General features: G+C 35.9%; 1 protein-coding gene across 1 annotated transcript in view; it reads left to right on the plus strand.

The window, feature by feature from the left end:
• The window catches only part of PTPRN2 (protein tyrosine phosphatase receptor type N2), a gene marked incomplete at both ends in the record, with an annotated part of 620,206 nt that overhangs the window by 256,032 nt on the left and 347,241 nt on the right, over nt 1-16,933 (plus strand). Inside the window, one exon of the mRNA XM_079538424.1 lies at nt 2,164-2,250. Within this exon, the coding sequence (XP_079394550.1) occupies nt 2,164-2,250 (87 nt within the window). The remainder of the gene's footprint in view (nt 1-2,163; nt 2,251-16,933) is intronic.

Consider the following 16,933-nt stretch of genomic DNA (forward strand, 5'->3'; position numbering starts at 1 on the left):
TTTGAAAAGCACCAGTATACTTTTCAAATGACAATTTCTTAGCCTAACTCCAGATGTGAGCTTGTGAACCTTTGTTCTTTAGTTTGTTATTGGATGAGAGTTAACAAGACTGCTACTAGATTCTCAGACCTGCAGAAGAATGAATTTCTAGCGCCTTTTTCTTTCTCATTTTCTCTCCAGCATTCTTGCTGGACTGTACCATTCAAATGCTCTGATTACATATTACTGTTACTACATTGACTCATAGCAGCATACATCAGTTTGGAGGTTGGGAAATGCTTTTGCAAGGAAGGGGAGGTAAGCAGGAATGGAAGGTTGAGCTTTTAGAAATGTGACTCTTGGTTAAAAAAAAATGACATCAATGTATGCAGTAGACTTTTCCTGCACCTCTGTGTATACTTGCTGTTACAGTGAAAGCCCGCTTGCTGACACCAATCATTTCCATAAAATTTAAGCCAGTGTCTTTGGGAGGAAAGATTTAATTAACACATAAGCCCCTGAGTCACTATGACAATCTGCTTTCATAGTGATGAGAATAATCACATTTCTGCCTACTGTCAGTCCTTGAAATATAGGATTTTTATGAATAATCTATAGTACATTTTTTTCCTTACAGAAACGATCAGATTCTTTTGTTACTTTCAGACCAGAACATTTCTGTCTCATATATCTAGAAAAACTCTAAATTTATCTGGTGCCTTGAGGGGCTTCCTCTGCCTGTGTGACAGGAGGTCTCTTGAGCATTTTGGGTTAGTAGCATGAAGGGAGGCTGAACAATTCCAGCCTAACCAAGATCCATGAGACATCCCATTATTTAAATAGAGGTGCCCTTAGGGCACTGCATGCGGAACCCGGCAGGGTAAATAAATAAATAAATAAGCAGCACTCGTTGCAGCCAATAAATAAATCCATGGCCGTAATTACAGTGCAATAAAATTAGATTCAAAAAACTTTCACTGTGAAGCAAAGATAATAACCTAGGTACAGAGCTGTGAGGGGTGTTTTTTTCCCCTTAGTCCAGTTGAAAAGATCATGTCTAACAGTACGTACTTTTTTGACACCTCCTTCTCTTTACTTGTTATAAACCCTTGAAGGAAAAGATACAGAAGTTTTTTTTTTTTTTTTCCCCCTGGGTTAGTTTCATCAAAGTTGTTTCTGATTTAAAGTGGCATAAGTCAGATAAGTATCAGGCTTGCAAGGTTTAATGCTATGAGTGTTGGGGCTTTGACAGTGTTGAGAATAATTCTATAATCACAATTTAGAGAATGCTGCATTTGTTGTTCTCAGTAGAGCTTGTTATATAATTTTCAAATCTTTTTACTTTCTAAATACATTTTTATTTGGTTTCAGAGCACTGAACAACAGCTAAACAAAGTACAGTCTGTCTATTAGAATGTTCTTAATACACCTTTACAGCTTTAACAACTTTAATACCTAAAAGTTTTTAAAATATATATTTTGCATCTAAATAAATGCTTTTTTTTTTAAATGCTAGCAGTCCTCTTGTGTTATGCTTGATTGCAACCTGTTTTCTAAATTAAAAAATGTAAATGTGGCATCAACAAAGGTGAAAAAGATTTAAAGTGGGCTCTGGCAGCAATGCATACGCTCACCAAACTAAATCCTATGTATCTAATCAGTGTCCTCTGGACTGTGTGCCTTGCTCCATTGTTTACTCTCAGATCCATAATAATTTTGTATCCTTTCACTGGGTGAAGATTCATTTTAAGAACTAATGAATTTAAAAATTTGCTTTTCCCTTGTCCATTTGCTACTGAGCCTGCAATTTGACTTTCATTGTTTGTTTCCCTCCTTGTCTCGTCAATCCTTTTCTCTCTTTCTGTCCTTTTACTTTATTACATTTTTTATTGAGGATCGAGATGAACTGGTTGCTGCATCATGGGCCCATTACACTTCCTAACAATTCCATTTACACCTTATTGTTTGTCTTATTGCTGGAAAATTCAGGTGATTCATCATGCCTGAAGAAGCACCTGATCCCAATTCCCTTGATATCACGATCACTATGTGACAGGAATACAGTTACTGGTGGCTTTCAGACTCTAAGAGGCCAAGGTGATAACTCTTTTGGGACTTTTAGCCTCTCAAGTATTGATGAGTTCCATTTTCGTAACGCTGTGTTTTCTTGCTCCCTTTCAACAGCCCCCTGAGTGTGGAAAAGGGCCTGGAGTTAATAAAGGATGTGGCAGATCTCCTGAAGCTGCAGATGAGTGCCTTCGATGATGTCAAGTACGTATATGGAATTTGCCTCTTTTTATTTTATTGGATTTATTGTTTTTCAGTAGTTCATATTACAGTGGAACGACTTCTCTTTAATGCCAAAATTAATGAGAGTATATGCAGAAACAAAAGAACATTTTGGTGATCTTTATAACATCCCCTACACAAATTTAAGAAGCAATTATTTAATACAAACTATAAAGACTGAAATAACCCCATGCTCCCACAGGGAAAAATCTCTTAAAGTACTGTAAATCTATAACCGTCGTATTTAACAGAGTATGGGTTAAGCAAGTACAGTAAAGAGTCATCATACTCAGCATAGCTGAGGGTGAAACAAAATCACAGCGGGAGAAAAACTTGCTTCCTGGCTTTCAGTATGGCACATGGCACAGGTCATGTTGCTTGGACAGCTACTCATTTAACAAGTCACAGGGAGTTCAGCTGTGTTGAAATGCTGCTTTTCTTATGATTTATGCTGATAAATGTGCTGTATGGTAATCACCTAAGTTAGGAGGTTACGATTTTCCATGTTTGGTTAAAAAAAAATAAATTATGATGGCGATTTTCTGAAACCACTTTGATAGGGACATTTACTTTATAAAACTTTAGTTTTGGTTCCTTAAATAGAATAGTTTAATAGAGAAGTAATGGAAAAAAAGAATGGGCTGTGGTTGGTTTGTTACAGCGTGCTGGAAAGAACTCACATCCCAGTGCACGGAAAATAACTGTTATCTCAGTAGCATCCAGGCTCTGCCTATGTTTCAGTGTTTGGGGCTGCTTATTTTTCCCCGTGAGTACTATTGCTGAAGGGCAGTGCCTTCTCAGCCTTTCTTGTGTTTAGCCTTTGGATCCAGTGAATGCAATTCGTATTTTTTAACTCTGTGTTTTTAGCCTTGGTCTGAAGATGTTGCATTTTTGGTGGAAGTGTTGTATTTTATGAGATATACTGTTAATGAAAACTGAATTTTGTAATGACAAAAAAATGATGTTTATGGCCTTCCTTATAAAAGAATTTTCAACCTTGAATTTGAATACTACCAGATAAATCAAAGCTACGCATTCAAAGGGATAATTCCACAGAACAAGTTCTCTGCTGGAATCAATGGGTTCTACTTCATTAACTTCATTCATTTACATTAAAAGAACACTTTCACCTCCCTCTACCTTTCTAATTGTTAGCATAAAACCTTTTTTTTTTTTTTTTTTTTTTTTAATCATTTGATAAATTGCAACAACATTGCAGTTGTCAAGCTGTAGATTTATTCTTTAATGGAAAACATCCCTCCAGTGAAATAGCAAGCTATGAACAACTTCTTTTCTTTTCCTTAATATGCAACTTTAGGAAAGCTGAATATTTTGCATCCATTAATATGCAGTCATATGACAGTACCAAAAGTACTTGTATGATATGGTCTGTATTTTAAAGGTGCATTATAAATTATGATAATTACAAGCAGGACAGACTATCAGTCTGGACTGTCTATCAGCACATCATAGATCTTTGCCTTTTTAACACACCTGTAAATCTGTAAAAGGTTATCCCAAATCCCAAGTTAGGGAATAATCACAGAATCACAGGGTTGGAAGGGACCTTAAGGATCATGAATCTCCAACCCCCTGCCACAGGCAGGGCCACCAACCTCCACATTTAATACTGGACCAGGCTGCCCAGGTCTATCCATAATAAACCTTTAGTCCAGAAAATGAGCTGGTTAAGCTCAGGTTAAACCCATGAAGTGCTATGGAAATACAAAGATGGTCATCAGACAGCAGAAGTAGAAGCTTTAAAAAAAAGCATTAATGTTTTTTGGATTTGTTCTTTTGTTGTCATTACATAGCCATCATTGGAAAACTGTATGGACGTGAAAGCTCTGTCTGAATGACCGCCTGTAGAAGGGTTTCGAGAAAGATCTAATGATATGGGTGTTCCTAATTCACCATTGACATACTGAAATGTGAGGATGAGACCTCTAAGGAACTATTTTATTTTATTAGTATTTTGGTGGGTTTTTTTCCCCCTCAGGGGATTTAGCTTTTAAAAATATCAGTAATCCTAAGATCAAGAATTTATGAGGGGTTGGAATATGGAAAACTAAATTAGATTGAACTCTGACCTGAATGTGAGCTTGGATTAAAATTCTCAGTTTTCTCTTTCCCTTCCAAGAATTCTGAAAAGGAAAATAGTGTACATCTGAATTTTTTAGACTACTGCACAGATTTCAGATTAAAGTCATTTTAATGAGAGCCACAAATTTCAGAATTCAGACAAGGCCATCGCATTCGAGAGGAATAATACAAAAACTGAGGACAGAGTGTGAATTTTTAACATTCTTTAAATTCTCAGATAAGGTTTTTTGTCCTATTCTATGCAAAAACTGATTTCAAGGGTACTGATTCACAAATATATTACTACATTTAGTTAGTTTTGTTTGCAGATATCCTTCAGTCTTCCATGTATTTTTATTTTTTTCCTCTGCCTTGGTGTTTGGTGAAGTGAACGGTGGCTTTTTTCTATGGGTTCCTACTGATTACCATGTTTGTTCTTGATTTTATTTGATGCATGGTAGTAATCAGCTTATCTTCTCTTTCACAATCCTGCCAACTTTAACCGATGGCCTGCATTTCACAACGTAGCCTCAGGCTTGGCTCCCAGAGCGTTCAGTCCACTTCTACAGTTGGTTTGTTGTCAAGTTTGCATTGACATAAACTTTGCTCACCCTGTGAAGCAGATGATTGGGAATAGATTTGGGGAATACATAATTAGAAATACTTCCGTACTGAAGAAAAGATCCAACATGTTAGCTGTCACTTCTGGATACAGCCTGAATCTTTATGGAAGTAATAGTTATGCTTAATATGTTTTGTTAATGGTTATGTAGCTGTCAAATAAATTCCATTATTTCTTATTACATCATTAGAGACCATTAAAAGGATATTAGCATGCTGATGTAATTATGCAAGCAGACGTAAAATGACTATAGTTATGATTTTATAATCTAATTATGGGTGTCCAATGCCTCTGGTGATTGATTGTTGGACTGGTATCATGGATTGAAGTCAGATGGGTAATAGTGCTTGGAGGGCTTGTATTTATTTTAAAATTAATACTACCTCTGCAATCTGCAATATTGACCCTCTTCTTGTAATTAAAGCTCTTTTTACATTATAGAATAAACTTAGAAGCGCAACAGGTTATCAAGAAACATCCAAATATAATAAAAGCTACTAAAATTTGTTAGCTCGGCTGTGAAAGTAGTGGAAAGAACACTCAAAATGTATAGTAAAAGTGACATGCATGACTTTTTCACATTCTTATAAGAATACAAATTATTTCTGTGCTCTTATTTTCTTATACTTGGGATATTTAGTGAGAACAGTGCTAATGGGAGGTTTTTAGCTCTAAATTTAGCTAAACACCTTTACATGGAAGGAAAACAAATTATTCTGATGTCATAGTATTTCAGACTGCATATCATTTTCAGCCTCCAGTCAAGTGTGATATTTTCTGCTGAATATTACATCCTTTGATGTAAACTGCAGTAACAGTGATTTTTTTTTCTTCTTGTTCTTATTTCTCTCTTTAGCCTTTTATGATTTTCCCTATTGCTGTTGAAGATCGCTTGCTCTATGTATCTTTTTTCCCAATTTTATTCTATCACTTTTGCTTCCTCCTATGCATTTCAATGAGCATCTTTGTCATTTTTGCCTTTTAATATACTTAAGCTTACGTACTCAATGAACTGTCCTTCCAGGACATGTGGTAACTTGAGAAAAAGCATTTCCATAATTTTTCAATGGAAAACCTGTAATAGGGCACCCTGTATTCATCCCATAAAAAACATCAATGTTTATCTGTTATTTTTATTTTGGAGCATAGCAGTTGTTGTCTATATTGGCCTTCAAACTATTTATGTAATGTTTGGGATACACAGGATACTCACTGAAATTCAAGTGCTAATGTGAACAGATTTTCTAAGCTGATTCTGATTATCTAATGTGAATTCCTGGATTGCAAAAGCATAAAATTTAATCTATTCCCTATCAGTACAGTTGGTTGCACATGTATCATACATCCAATGCTAAGATAAAAACCTCTATCAGTGGGCTTTTAGACTCTAACGCTCAAACTAAGAGGTCACAGTTTGACTGTTCAGCTTTCACCTGAATGTTCTCACTTTCCATACTGAGATTAGAGATGAACTCAATATTTTAGTTGAATTGTGTTTTACATGAAAAATGAAAATTCGCATTAAATGAAGCTATGTATGGAAACTATATGGAAGCTTCAGATGGCAAATCCATTTAAAAAATTCTAGCAGTCCCAGCAGTGTTGTCTGACATTTTGAAAATAAAATGCTATAATTTTTCAATTGAAAGAAATGACTCATTTCAAAATTTAATTATGTTTAGCTTGTAAGGCAAATGCTTCAATTTTAGTGATAAAAAATAAACTAACAATTGATTTTGGTGAAAACTAAACTTATTGTTTGGTGGTTGCTTTCTTTCTTTTTTTTTTTTTTTTTTTTTTTAATTTTTTGTTCAGATGACCAAAAATATCAGCCTTTCAATAATGACTAATCATGATACAGTCTTTTATAATATATTTTTATATATTTTTACAGAATTCTGTCTGATTCCATATGCAGGAAATAAAATGCTCAGCTAATGAGCAGCTCTTCAATGTTCCATTTTATCTTCATTGTTCAATGTGTGGCTTCAGGCTTTCTTTATTCCACATTATTCAAATCCTGCTCTGAGGTCAGAAAATCCATTTCTTCTCAGTTTTGCTGTTGTTTTTTTTGTTTTCCTGTGGTGCTCTTGTGCTCCTGTGGGTCTCTCAAAGCATTTGACAAACTTAAATTGATAGTCATTATAAGAACAATACAGTGCTAGAGTTTATTCATGAAAGTATTAATGGCAAAGCATCTACTAATTTGAAATGTCCAGTCTGATATCTAAGAGTATGTCTTAGACTGTTGTCTTCTGTGAAGAACTCCAAGTATTGAGTTCTTGCTGGCTTCAATTATCATTCTGAGTATTCAGCAGTCCCAGAAGTCAGCTGTCAGTTTAAACAGTGCTTCTGTTAAAAAAAAAAATAAAAATAAAAATAAAAAAATAAAAAGCATGGCATGACTTGGCTTCAAATGAACTAAGTCTGAATCTCTGAGGTGGAACTAGATGGTACCAGCAGAATTCAAGGTCATGAAATGTCCTTAAGGTCGTTATAGTTTCATATCAGTTTTTTAAAATACTATCCAAGGTCTGCCAAAAATGAAGTTAAAGATCCTAAAAATAGTTATCTGCTCTGGTATCTGACCACTATTCATTCCTGGACATCAGGGATCCTATTGAATAAATATTTTGAAAAGATGAGGGGCATCTGTCAATAAAAAGTAAGTCAAGACTGATTTTTCCTGTTGTACTTTCCTATTGTCCTATTGTACTGTGTCATGTCCTTAGCATCAACTCTGTTTTTAAGTAATTACATGAAAACAGCAGTAATCTAACAAAAGCCTGAATTTGGAAGGCTAATCACCAGAAATGCTGTGGACACACTCTCACCATACTTTCAATTTCTGTTTTTTTTAGCAGTGAGGGTACTGACACTTTCTGGCTCCTTTTAAAAAAAAAAGTCTCACATGAGCAGTGAGTAGTTATGAGTAGTTATCATTATCCTTGCTCTTAGGAAGGACTGAAACGGTTGGGTTGGAATAATACAATCTGAAAAGCCAGCCAACCATCCCAGTGAAAAGAATGTGGACTGAGGAAGATATTTGAAAATCAAACCAAGTGGTGAAAGTTCAGGAAAGCTTTAAACTTGTTCAAATTAAAAGCGTAGGGCAGGCACATTGACGAGTGGAGCTCTCAGTCTCACCTATTATGGATGTGCATTGGCTGTAGTGTCCTAATCATGCTATATAGGTTTTGTTCATTGTTTGTCATGTTATTTTTCTAACACCTGGAAAACTCAATCAGCCAGTTAATCATATTCAGTCATCCAGAACCTAAACGCTGGAACAGTACTTGGTATTTTCACTTCATCATGCTGATGGATTATGACATTTGGTATATGTACGCTCTAAATGTGAACATCTCAGTAAATTGTCGGTAGCTTGAAAGGCAGGATAGTGTGAGGGAGGCTTATTTAACCCAGTGAACTGTAGTGGGACAGGTAGCACAGTGTCTGGTTAGGTTTTGTACTGGCCAGTAACATGAAACTTGCCACTGCTGTAGAAGCTCTCCATGATTCCTTTCTCCTTGATTCAGTGTGAAGCATCTTTTCTTCATTCTCTGCACCTGTGAGTGAATCTTGTGAAGTTTTTTGTTTCTAGATTGGCAGATTATGCCATCTGTGCCATTTAGAGAGGACTTCTCAAGTACTGTGCTTATAAAAAACCATTCAGTCCATCTTCTTCTCCTTATTGTGCTGTAGTATAAGCTATTAGTAGGTTGAGTTTTTACTTCCACTACATTTATTGTCCAGAAATTAAGCAACATTTTTATTTATAACTGTACTTTTCCTTGGTGTCAATAAAAGCATATACATTTCAAAAAAGTTGAAAAGCATTTGTGATGTATTTTTTTGAATTTAAATAACAAACTAACAGGCTGAGGTTATTTGGCATAATCTTGTTTAAAATGATATAAAAGCATAACTCAGAAATAATGGCACCACTTTTATTCAAACCTGACTTCTACAGATTTAATGAGTCTGGAAAACAAATTGTCTGAAAAATGTACTGCTGTAACTCATTGCATGCAGGCTTTTATAAGAAATTACATTGTGTTTTCTGGTACATATTGTCTTATTTGACAACTAATTTTTAATATAAAGATGCATCAATTTTATAGAAATGAGGATAAGGAAACAAAAATAAGGAGGAAGTTTCAACTATGCATTCCTTTACTTAAAAATGAGAGATTTCTCAGCCTTGGCATTACATTAGTCTTGTGGCTTTTTTCCCCTGAGGTACAATATATTTTGTGTGCTTTTCTTTAATAAATGTGCATATAACCAAGATCATTTTGCCTTCTCCACTGTAACTTTCCTGCTAGAAAAATATAAAAATATATTAAAAATAACAAGAAGGATTTTGGCCTGCAGCATTTTATGAATTGTAGGTGACAAAATAGAGAGACCATAAAAATCTAGGAAGACTCTTATAAATAAAAATGTACTAACTTCAGCTTTCCATTACAACATTTCATCTCATTAAATCAGAGGATTTGCACCTTTGTAATCAAACATAGAATGAAATCCCATGTTACAAACATATATCCATGCACTCAGGAGAAGTTTTTTTATAGACAAGTGAGCTTCTAAAGTTTATCTATTTTAAACTTCATACTTCTTCCTGTACTTTCTATATTACTTTCTCTATATTATATTCATTTTTAATAAAATTAAAGTCCATCATATTATAAGGTGAGAAAATATACTCCTTTGTCTCAAGCAAGGCAGTGAATATGTGCCACTGCATTGAATTTGTATAGCTTTATTAACAGGTAATTATTTCCGTTATACAGATGGGCAGACTAAAACTCAAGATAGCTTTCTTGATTTTTCCCTGAAATGGTCCAGAATTTGATGACAGATAGATATGGGATTAGAAACATAGAAGTAGAACCGTGATTCTCACTCCTGAACTAAAACTTGGTCTACAAATAATACAATTAATATTAGAATTGGAAAATACTATAGTGGAGGGCAACTGGTTAAATAAATTTAGAAGAGAAAATTCTTTTAAAGATTTATTTGAAAGAATAATTATGAGAAATATGCAAAATTAATCTCTTTGTCTTTCTTTATCCTTTGTTCCTTGGCTACCTGATCTCCTTCAAACACACAAACACACTTTTATATATTTCTGTTACCTTATGTATGCATGAAATCAGTATTACAGACTTGCTGGCCAAACAGAACAAGTAAATTATTCTTCTTCACTTTTTTTTAACATCTATCCAGAAAATATTGTACAAATATACAGGTCCACGAGCTTCCTGGGAACAGTTTGTATTCCCAGGGAATGAAATTCAGTGGGAGCAAATGTGACTGAAAGATTGTATAAATTCCCCCTGCAATGCTTCCTCTGCAAAGGAAGTAGGCTGGCACCACGTCTCTCCCTAAGAGCTGCTGGTGTTACGTCCCAGGACTGAGTCTTCCAGTTGGTCTTCTCAGAGCTAAAGGATCTTGAAATGGCAAGCAGTAGGGCTCTGGTTGTAGCCATCTAGCTCAGAGTTTCAAAGCATTTTGAATGGAGGCTGTAGCAGTTTGTTTTCGTTGGTTCTCAGTTGTGCTGTATAATCCACATTAAAAAAAAATGTGTCCTATCTGGATCCTGTCAAATCTATGAGCATGCTGAACCTTTACTTCTGCAGAAGTCCTAGCATGAGTCATGCTCTTCATTAGCTATTAAAAGTCAGTTGTGCAAACTGAGGATAAGGTGGCTATCAGCACAGGAGACAGATTTTACATGCAAGTTCAACAGAACTGTTACTAATACAGGTGTGCCAATGTAGGCCTCATATCAGCAAAATACATTGAATGTTTATTGTCTAAAATCTTAAGGCTTCTGTTTGTGTGCTAGCCAGACTACCAAGAGAAAAAAGAAAAAATATACATAGAATCCTGTTATCTTTTCTTTTTGTTTCATTTTAAAGACATAACTTTGTTATTGTTTAGCTTAATCATTAGAGACTAAAAAAATGCACTGAGTATTTTAAGCAGTATTTTGAGACCATTGTCCCAATCTGAAAGTCTTTTGTTGCAAAAAAAAAATTATAGCACTTGCATGTTTTGTTCTTTAGATGCTGCAATTAAGAACCATATTAGCATAGCAGGCAAAGCTGGCAACTTTCAAGTACTCACCATGGTGAAAATATCAAGTTTTGTGGCTTGTGACAGATTAATAGAAAAATTATTTTAAAACTTCACATTATTCATAGATCTTGAGTAATCATTGGAGGTTGCATTTTGTAAAGAATAAAATAAGAACAAATGAATATGGTATCGATCTCCAAATTGAGCGTTGCCCATTTTTAAAATATTTCAAATTATAAGCTTAGCAAAAAATCTTCACCTAAGATGAATTGAATTGTAACATCTTTAAAGTACTATTTTATCATGTCTTGCTTTGTAAATGAGCATCAGTGTATTTAGAAAAAATGAAAGAAAAAGCTTATATAATAGACAATTAATATGAAAATATGTAAAAGTCAATCATTTTAGTATTTATTGGTATCAGAGACTCTCCAAACGTGGTGTTTTTGGAAAATATCCCTTTATGGATGAATGATATGTTTTCTGTGACTTCATTCTTGAAATTATTCTAATGACAGTAGAATCAGTGAGAAAAGTGCAGCAGAATTACTTCATTGGAGCATATGAAGAAGGACTAGAAAGGACAGTGCAAGGTGTCCAAATAATTATCTGATTTATGATGGCTATATATGTGGATTACAGAGGTAAATTTGAACTGTTACCATCAAATTTGGCCCAAAGCTTTGTTTCCATGTAACTCCATTTGCAGGATTTGGTTGCTCTGAAACTGGCTGTCTAGCTAATCTTTCTAATCTATCTGCTGAATACATCATACCCTGCTGCATGGTGTAAACTGTTCTAATCAAATGTAAATGATAATAGAAAATTCTTCACTAGCTGGTGAGTTTGTAAGCATTGCCATTAGTGTCTTTCCCATGGCAAGGATTTTGGTTTTCCATAGAATTCATGAATGGCTTGGTTTGGAAGGAACCTTAAAGATGATATAGTTCCAGCTCCTTTCTGTATTCACTAGATGTGCCCCTCCAACATGGCCTGGAGCACTTTCAGGGATGTGGCATCCATCACTTCTCTGAACAACCTGTTCCAGCACTTTAAGTAAAAAATTTCCCCAAACAATGAATCTAATTCTCTCCCCCTTGTCCTATCACAGTCCTATCGAAATGTGTAAAAAGTCAGTTCCCTCCTGCTTATAAGCTCCTTTCAAGTACTGGAAGGCCACAGTGAGGTCCCCTGAGCCTTCTCCGCACTAAACAAGCTCAACTCCCTCAATCTTGAAGGAGAGGTGCTCTAGCCTTCTGACAATCTTCATGGCCCTCCTCTGAATCTGCTTCAACATCTTTCTTTTACTGAGGGCCCCAGGCCTGGATACAGTACTACAGATGGAGCCTTGCAAGGCAAAGTAAAAGGGAACAATCCCCTCCCTCTCCCTGCTGGCCACCCATCTGTTGTTTCAGCCCAACATGCTGTTGGCTGCAAGCACACACTGCTGGCTTGTGTGCAGCTTTTCATCCATCAGAAACCCCAAGTCCTTCTTCATGGAGCACCTCTGAGTGAGTGCTTCTCCCAGTCTGTACTCATATCTGGGATTGCTCCAACACAAGTGCAGCTCCTTGCACTTGGCCTTGTTCACATGGGCCCACTTTTCAAGCATGTCCAGGTCCCTCTAGATGGTGTCCTTTCCTTTTGTTGTGTCAGCTGCACCATTCAGCTTGGCATCATCCACAAATTTGCTGAGGATACACTCAATCCCACTGTCTGTGTCACTAGTAAAATGTTAAACAGTGTCAGTTCCAAAACCGGCTTGTGGGACAACCCTTCTCTCTGGCCTCCACCTGGACTGAGAGCCAGTGACCGCAACCATCTGGCTGCAACTGTCTGTTGAATCATCCAGCCTACAAATCCATATCTCTCCATTTTAGAGATAAGGATGCGGTTCAGGATGATGTCAAAGGCATTGCATGTGTCCAGGCAGACAACATCTGTTGCCCTCCCTTTGTTCATCCATGCTGTCACTCGAAGAAGTGCCCCGGATTGGTCAGGCATGATCTGCCCTTCATGAAGCCATGCCGGCTGTCTCACACCACCTCGTCCATCTCATGTGTGCCCTAACATAGCTTCCAAGAGGATCTTTCCATTTTCTTCACAGACACAGAGGTGAGACTCAATGGACTGTAGTTCTCTGGATCTTCCTCTCTTTCTTAAAAAATGGAGTGATGTTTCCTTCTTTCCAATCACCAGGGACTTGGCCTGACAGCCCTGCCTTTTGCAATTTGATGAATACCTTAGCAACCTCATCAGCTAGTTCCTTCAAGACCCTGGGATGCATGTTATCTGCCCCCAGACAGTGTTCATTCTCAGGAGGCAGTCTCAAATCAGATACTCATCTTTAGTATTTTGCCATTGTCACCTATTGATGGTGTTGATGTTTGTACAACGTATCTTCTTTAACTTTCCCTCTGCAATTTAGTTGCAAGTTGAATATAGAAATATGTCTGCAGACCGTGTTGCAAACAAATGCATACAAATTTAGTTTTTGTATAGGATATAAATATTAATGGCTAAGATAATGTATTTTGGGCAGTAATGCAGCTCATTGTGGAACGCCCTTTGTTGTTCTGCAGTTTGAGAAGCATGTTAAGAGTTTCCAGAGAAGGGTTTCAAGAACTGGAAAGATTGAAATAGAAGACTGAAATAGGAAAAAAAAAAAATCAAATTCATCATTGGATGTAAGAAATGGGAGAGTAGATACAGCTGTACATGAAGTTCTGATCACTTCAGATACAAAATTAAGCACTTTTATAAACAATAAGTATATTAAAGGTGGCCATTTTTAGCACTAAGTCTAGGTGATGATCAAAATATTCTACCCGGCAGTTCAGGGAAGTTATTTTGTAGAAGCTGATACCAGAGCACAATAAACTCTTCACAGATTTCCAGAATATTTGAGGTTTAATCAGTACCTGCTTATGTATAGATAATATAAATAGAATTGAAGCAATTATCCACAAAGTAACTTTTGATCAGAGGTTCTGGTCAAAAATATTGGTGAAGCCTGTATCAAGTTATTGGTGGATTTATAGCTAATTTGAATAATAGAAGGAGCCCAAATAGCAACTATATGCTTTTAATCCATCTCTGTAATATATAAGGATGACCAGGTGCATTACTGTGCTTTTGCTATGCTCTGTAAATCATGTTATCCAAACATAATGAATTACAAAAACACCTCTGTGAATCACATGCTTTTTTCAATTCAATTCAATTTGATATAAGTATGTTTATAGCTAATACATATAATATATAACACATTTACACAAGTGTGAGCATTTTACATTTCCAAATTGGAGGGGGTGTAGAGGAGGCTGAAGTGCAATATAAACAATGGACATAAACTTCACATTCCTAAACACAGTAAGCGCAGAAATATGTACACATTGCAAGTCATTAGTTCAAGCCCACCAAACATTTCCTGAAACAATTACCTTCACTGCTATAAAATTCACTTTGCACAATCCTCTGGAGCGTTACTAATTGCTTTTCTTAACCCCCAGAGATTAAAGGATTTTGAAATGAACATATAGACAAGTGGCAACTCTAATTTCAAATTTAAGCTTTATAAAGGCAAACTCTGTTATATGAAACAGTGTAATTAAGAGACTATTTAATGACAGCAATATCCAGTCCTGATCCCCTCATCTTCCTCCTATCTTGAGAAATCACAATCTGCTTTTATTTTTTTAAAGTATGATGCAAGCTCAATTCATTTTCATCTGGCATCAGCTCTGTGTCTCATCTTCAAGAGTGCATATAACCATGTTGGCACATGTTTCTCAAATCCTTTTCCACTAGAGGGTATGATAGACTGTGACTGTATTTCACAGTAAACCTTCTGTATGATATTGTAGTACTAAAGTACACACACATGAGGGAGAAGAACGGGCACACAAAGCTTGGTACCTAATTTATGGAGATTTAAATCCTGTCATTCATAAATATAACTAAAGGCTTGAAAGTGATATGGACTTTGCCATGGTCCAGCTCTGTTTATTCATCCATTAATCATCCATTTGTTGACAGACAAAATAAAAATGTTGTTAATCTGTAAAACTGTTAATGAAAAGAAATACTACTTCAATACTTCAAATACTTCAAGAATATTTATTTGTTTGCGTGTTCTGCGCTCCCCCACCTTCAGATAGGAAATAAAAACCCAAGGGGAGGGGATGTTATTAAATCAGCAATCAACCTTCAAGTCGTTTTGGTATAAACACTGTAATTATTTCATCTCTAGTAAACAGAATATAAGACAACAGCACTTAAGTGTTACTATTTCCAATATTTGAATGTCTGTTAAAAAAAAAACTGATGTGGCTGAAGGCAACATTATTGAAATATATTTTAAAAAGCACTAGTTGTGACAACCAACAGTAATTAGTCAGTAAATTCCTAGTAATAAATTTAGCAGGTCATTGCAGCAGACCTTATGTTTTGCATGGACAGAAGACACCAGAGTTGCTTACCTTTATTCAAAAATACATCGGAATATACTATTCTGAAAAAAAAGAAAAAAATAGTATATGTGATTATGGTATAGTTCAGATACCTTCCAAAACTCACAAGGTGGATTTCAGTTCAGTTATGTTAGAATAGTCAACTGCACATTTACATGGGTATAACCATAGCAGCATAGCATGCACCTTGTTGGGAAAAAACATTATTAAACAAAAATCTTATCTAAAACATTGCTTTCATAGATGAAAGATGCTACCATCTACCACTTCTAATCTCTTGGTTAAGGAAAAAGGAACACTGCGTGTGTGTGTTAGACTTTGTTTATATTTCTGGTGTCTCTTTCTCTGGTATCTTTCTTGTGCATGGCTGGCTGGGCTCTGGCATGACGTTGCCTGCTGCCGAGCAGGGTTGTGTTGGCCTTGATTTGTGGCAGTGTTATGTTTGCAATTCGTCCGGTCGTAAACATTAGTGTGCACTTCAGCAAGCCCTGGTATTTCAATAATTGCCATTAATATTAGGTAGATTGCAGAGGCTTTGACAGCTGCATGAGAAAGCGGCCTTGCTTATCTAAAGAAAAGTTTCTGGCTAGGAAGCACCATGGATGTATTTTATGCATCTTTGTACCCTATCTCAAGATAGTCACCGTCTTGTCAAAAGAGTCTTTTTGAAAATATTTTGCAGTCAAATAATTACTGGCTTTGTTTAAATGGTCTCGTCCAACATATAAATGAACAATGAGGAATTCCCCAAAGGGAATCTATTGTTATTGAAATGTTTATTTATTGAGTGCATTTACCAGAAGCCCCCCCATGAGAAAAATCTCATTTTATGAGCTTCTTGAGCAGTCAGTTCCCAAATATCTAGCAGAAAAGCAATTTTGGCCAAACAATCTCAGGGTCTTTTGTTTGCTTTTAAATAATTGACAGAATATCAATGTGCAAAAAGTTGTGACAGGAGCTGCTTTATTTTCTTTATTTTGCAAATGTTCCTAATGAAATTGGGCTTATGTTGTGCTCGACTATTTCCTTATATTCAATCAGTTGATTATTACAGTGGAGAAAAAATAGTATCCCATCTAACAGTGCAAGAACAGACATTTGAAATGATTCTTAGATTTCTTCTTTCTTGCAGAAAGTATGGGTATTAATATAATCCCTGCCCCATATGGAATTTTTATCCCACCCTATATCTCATCCTATCCTTCCCTCTATTTCTCTACATCCTCTTAGCTATGAAGAGCACATACACTGTGGCACACACACACACACACATACATGTGGCAGCACATACATTGGCACAACTCATTTGCTCTGAGTCCTGAGTACACTGGGCTCATTCAGGTGGGGTCAACTTCTTTGTCTTTGCTGATAAAGCCAAAGTGTATCTACACCATGT

The sequence above is a fragment of the Tetrao urogallus genome, assembly GCF_951394365.1.
Source record: "Tetrao urogallus genome assembly, chromosome: 7".
Taxonomy (NCBI): Eukaryota; Metazoa; Chordata; class Aves; order Galliformes; family Phasianidae; genus Tetrao; species Tetrao urogallus.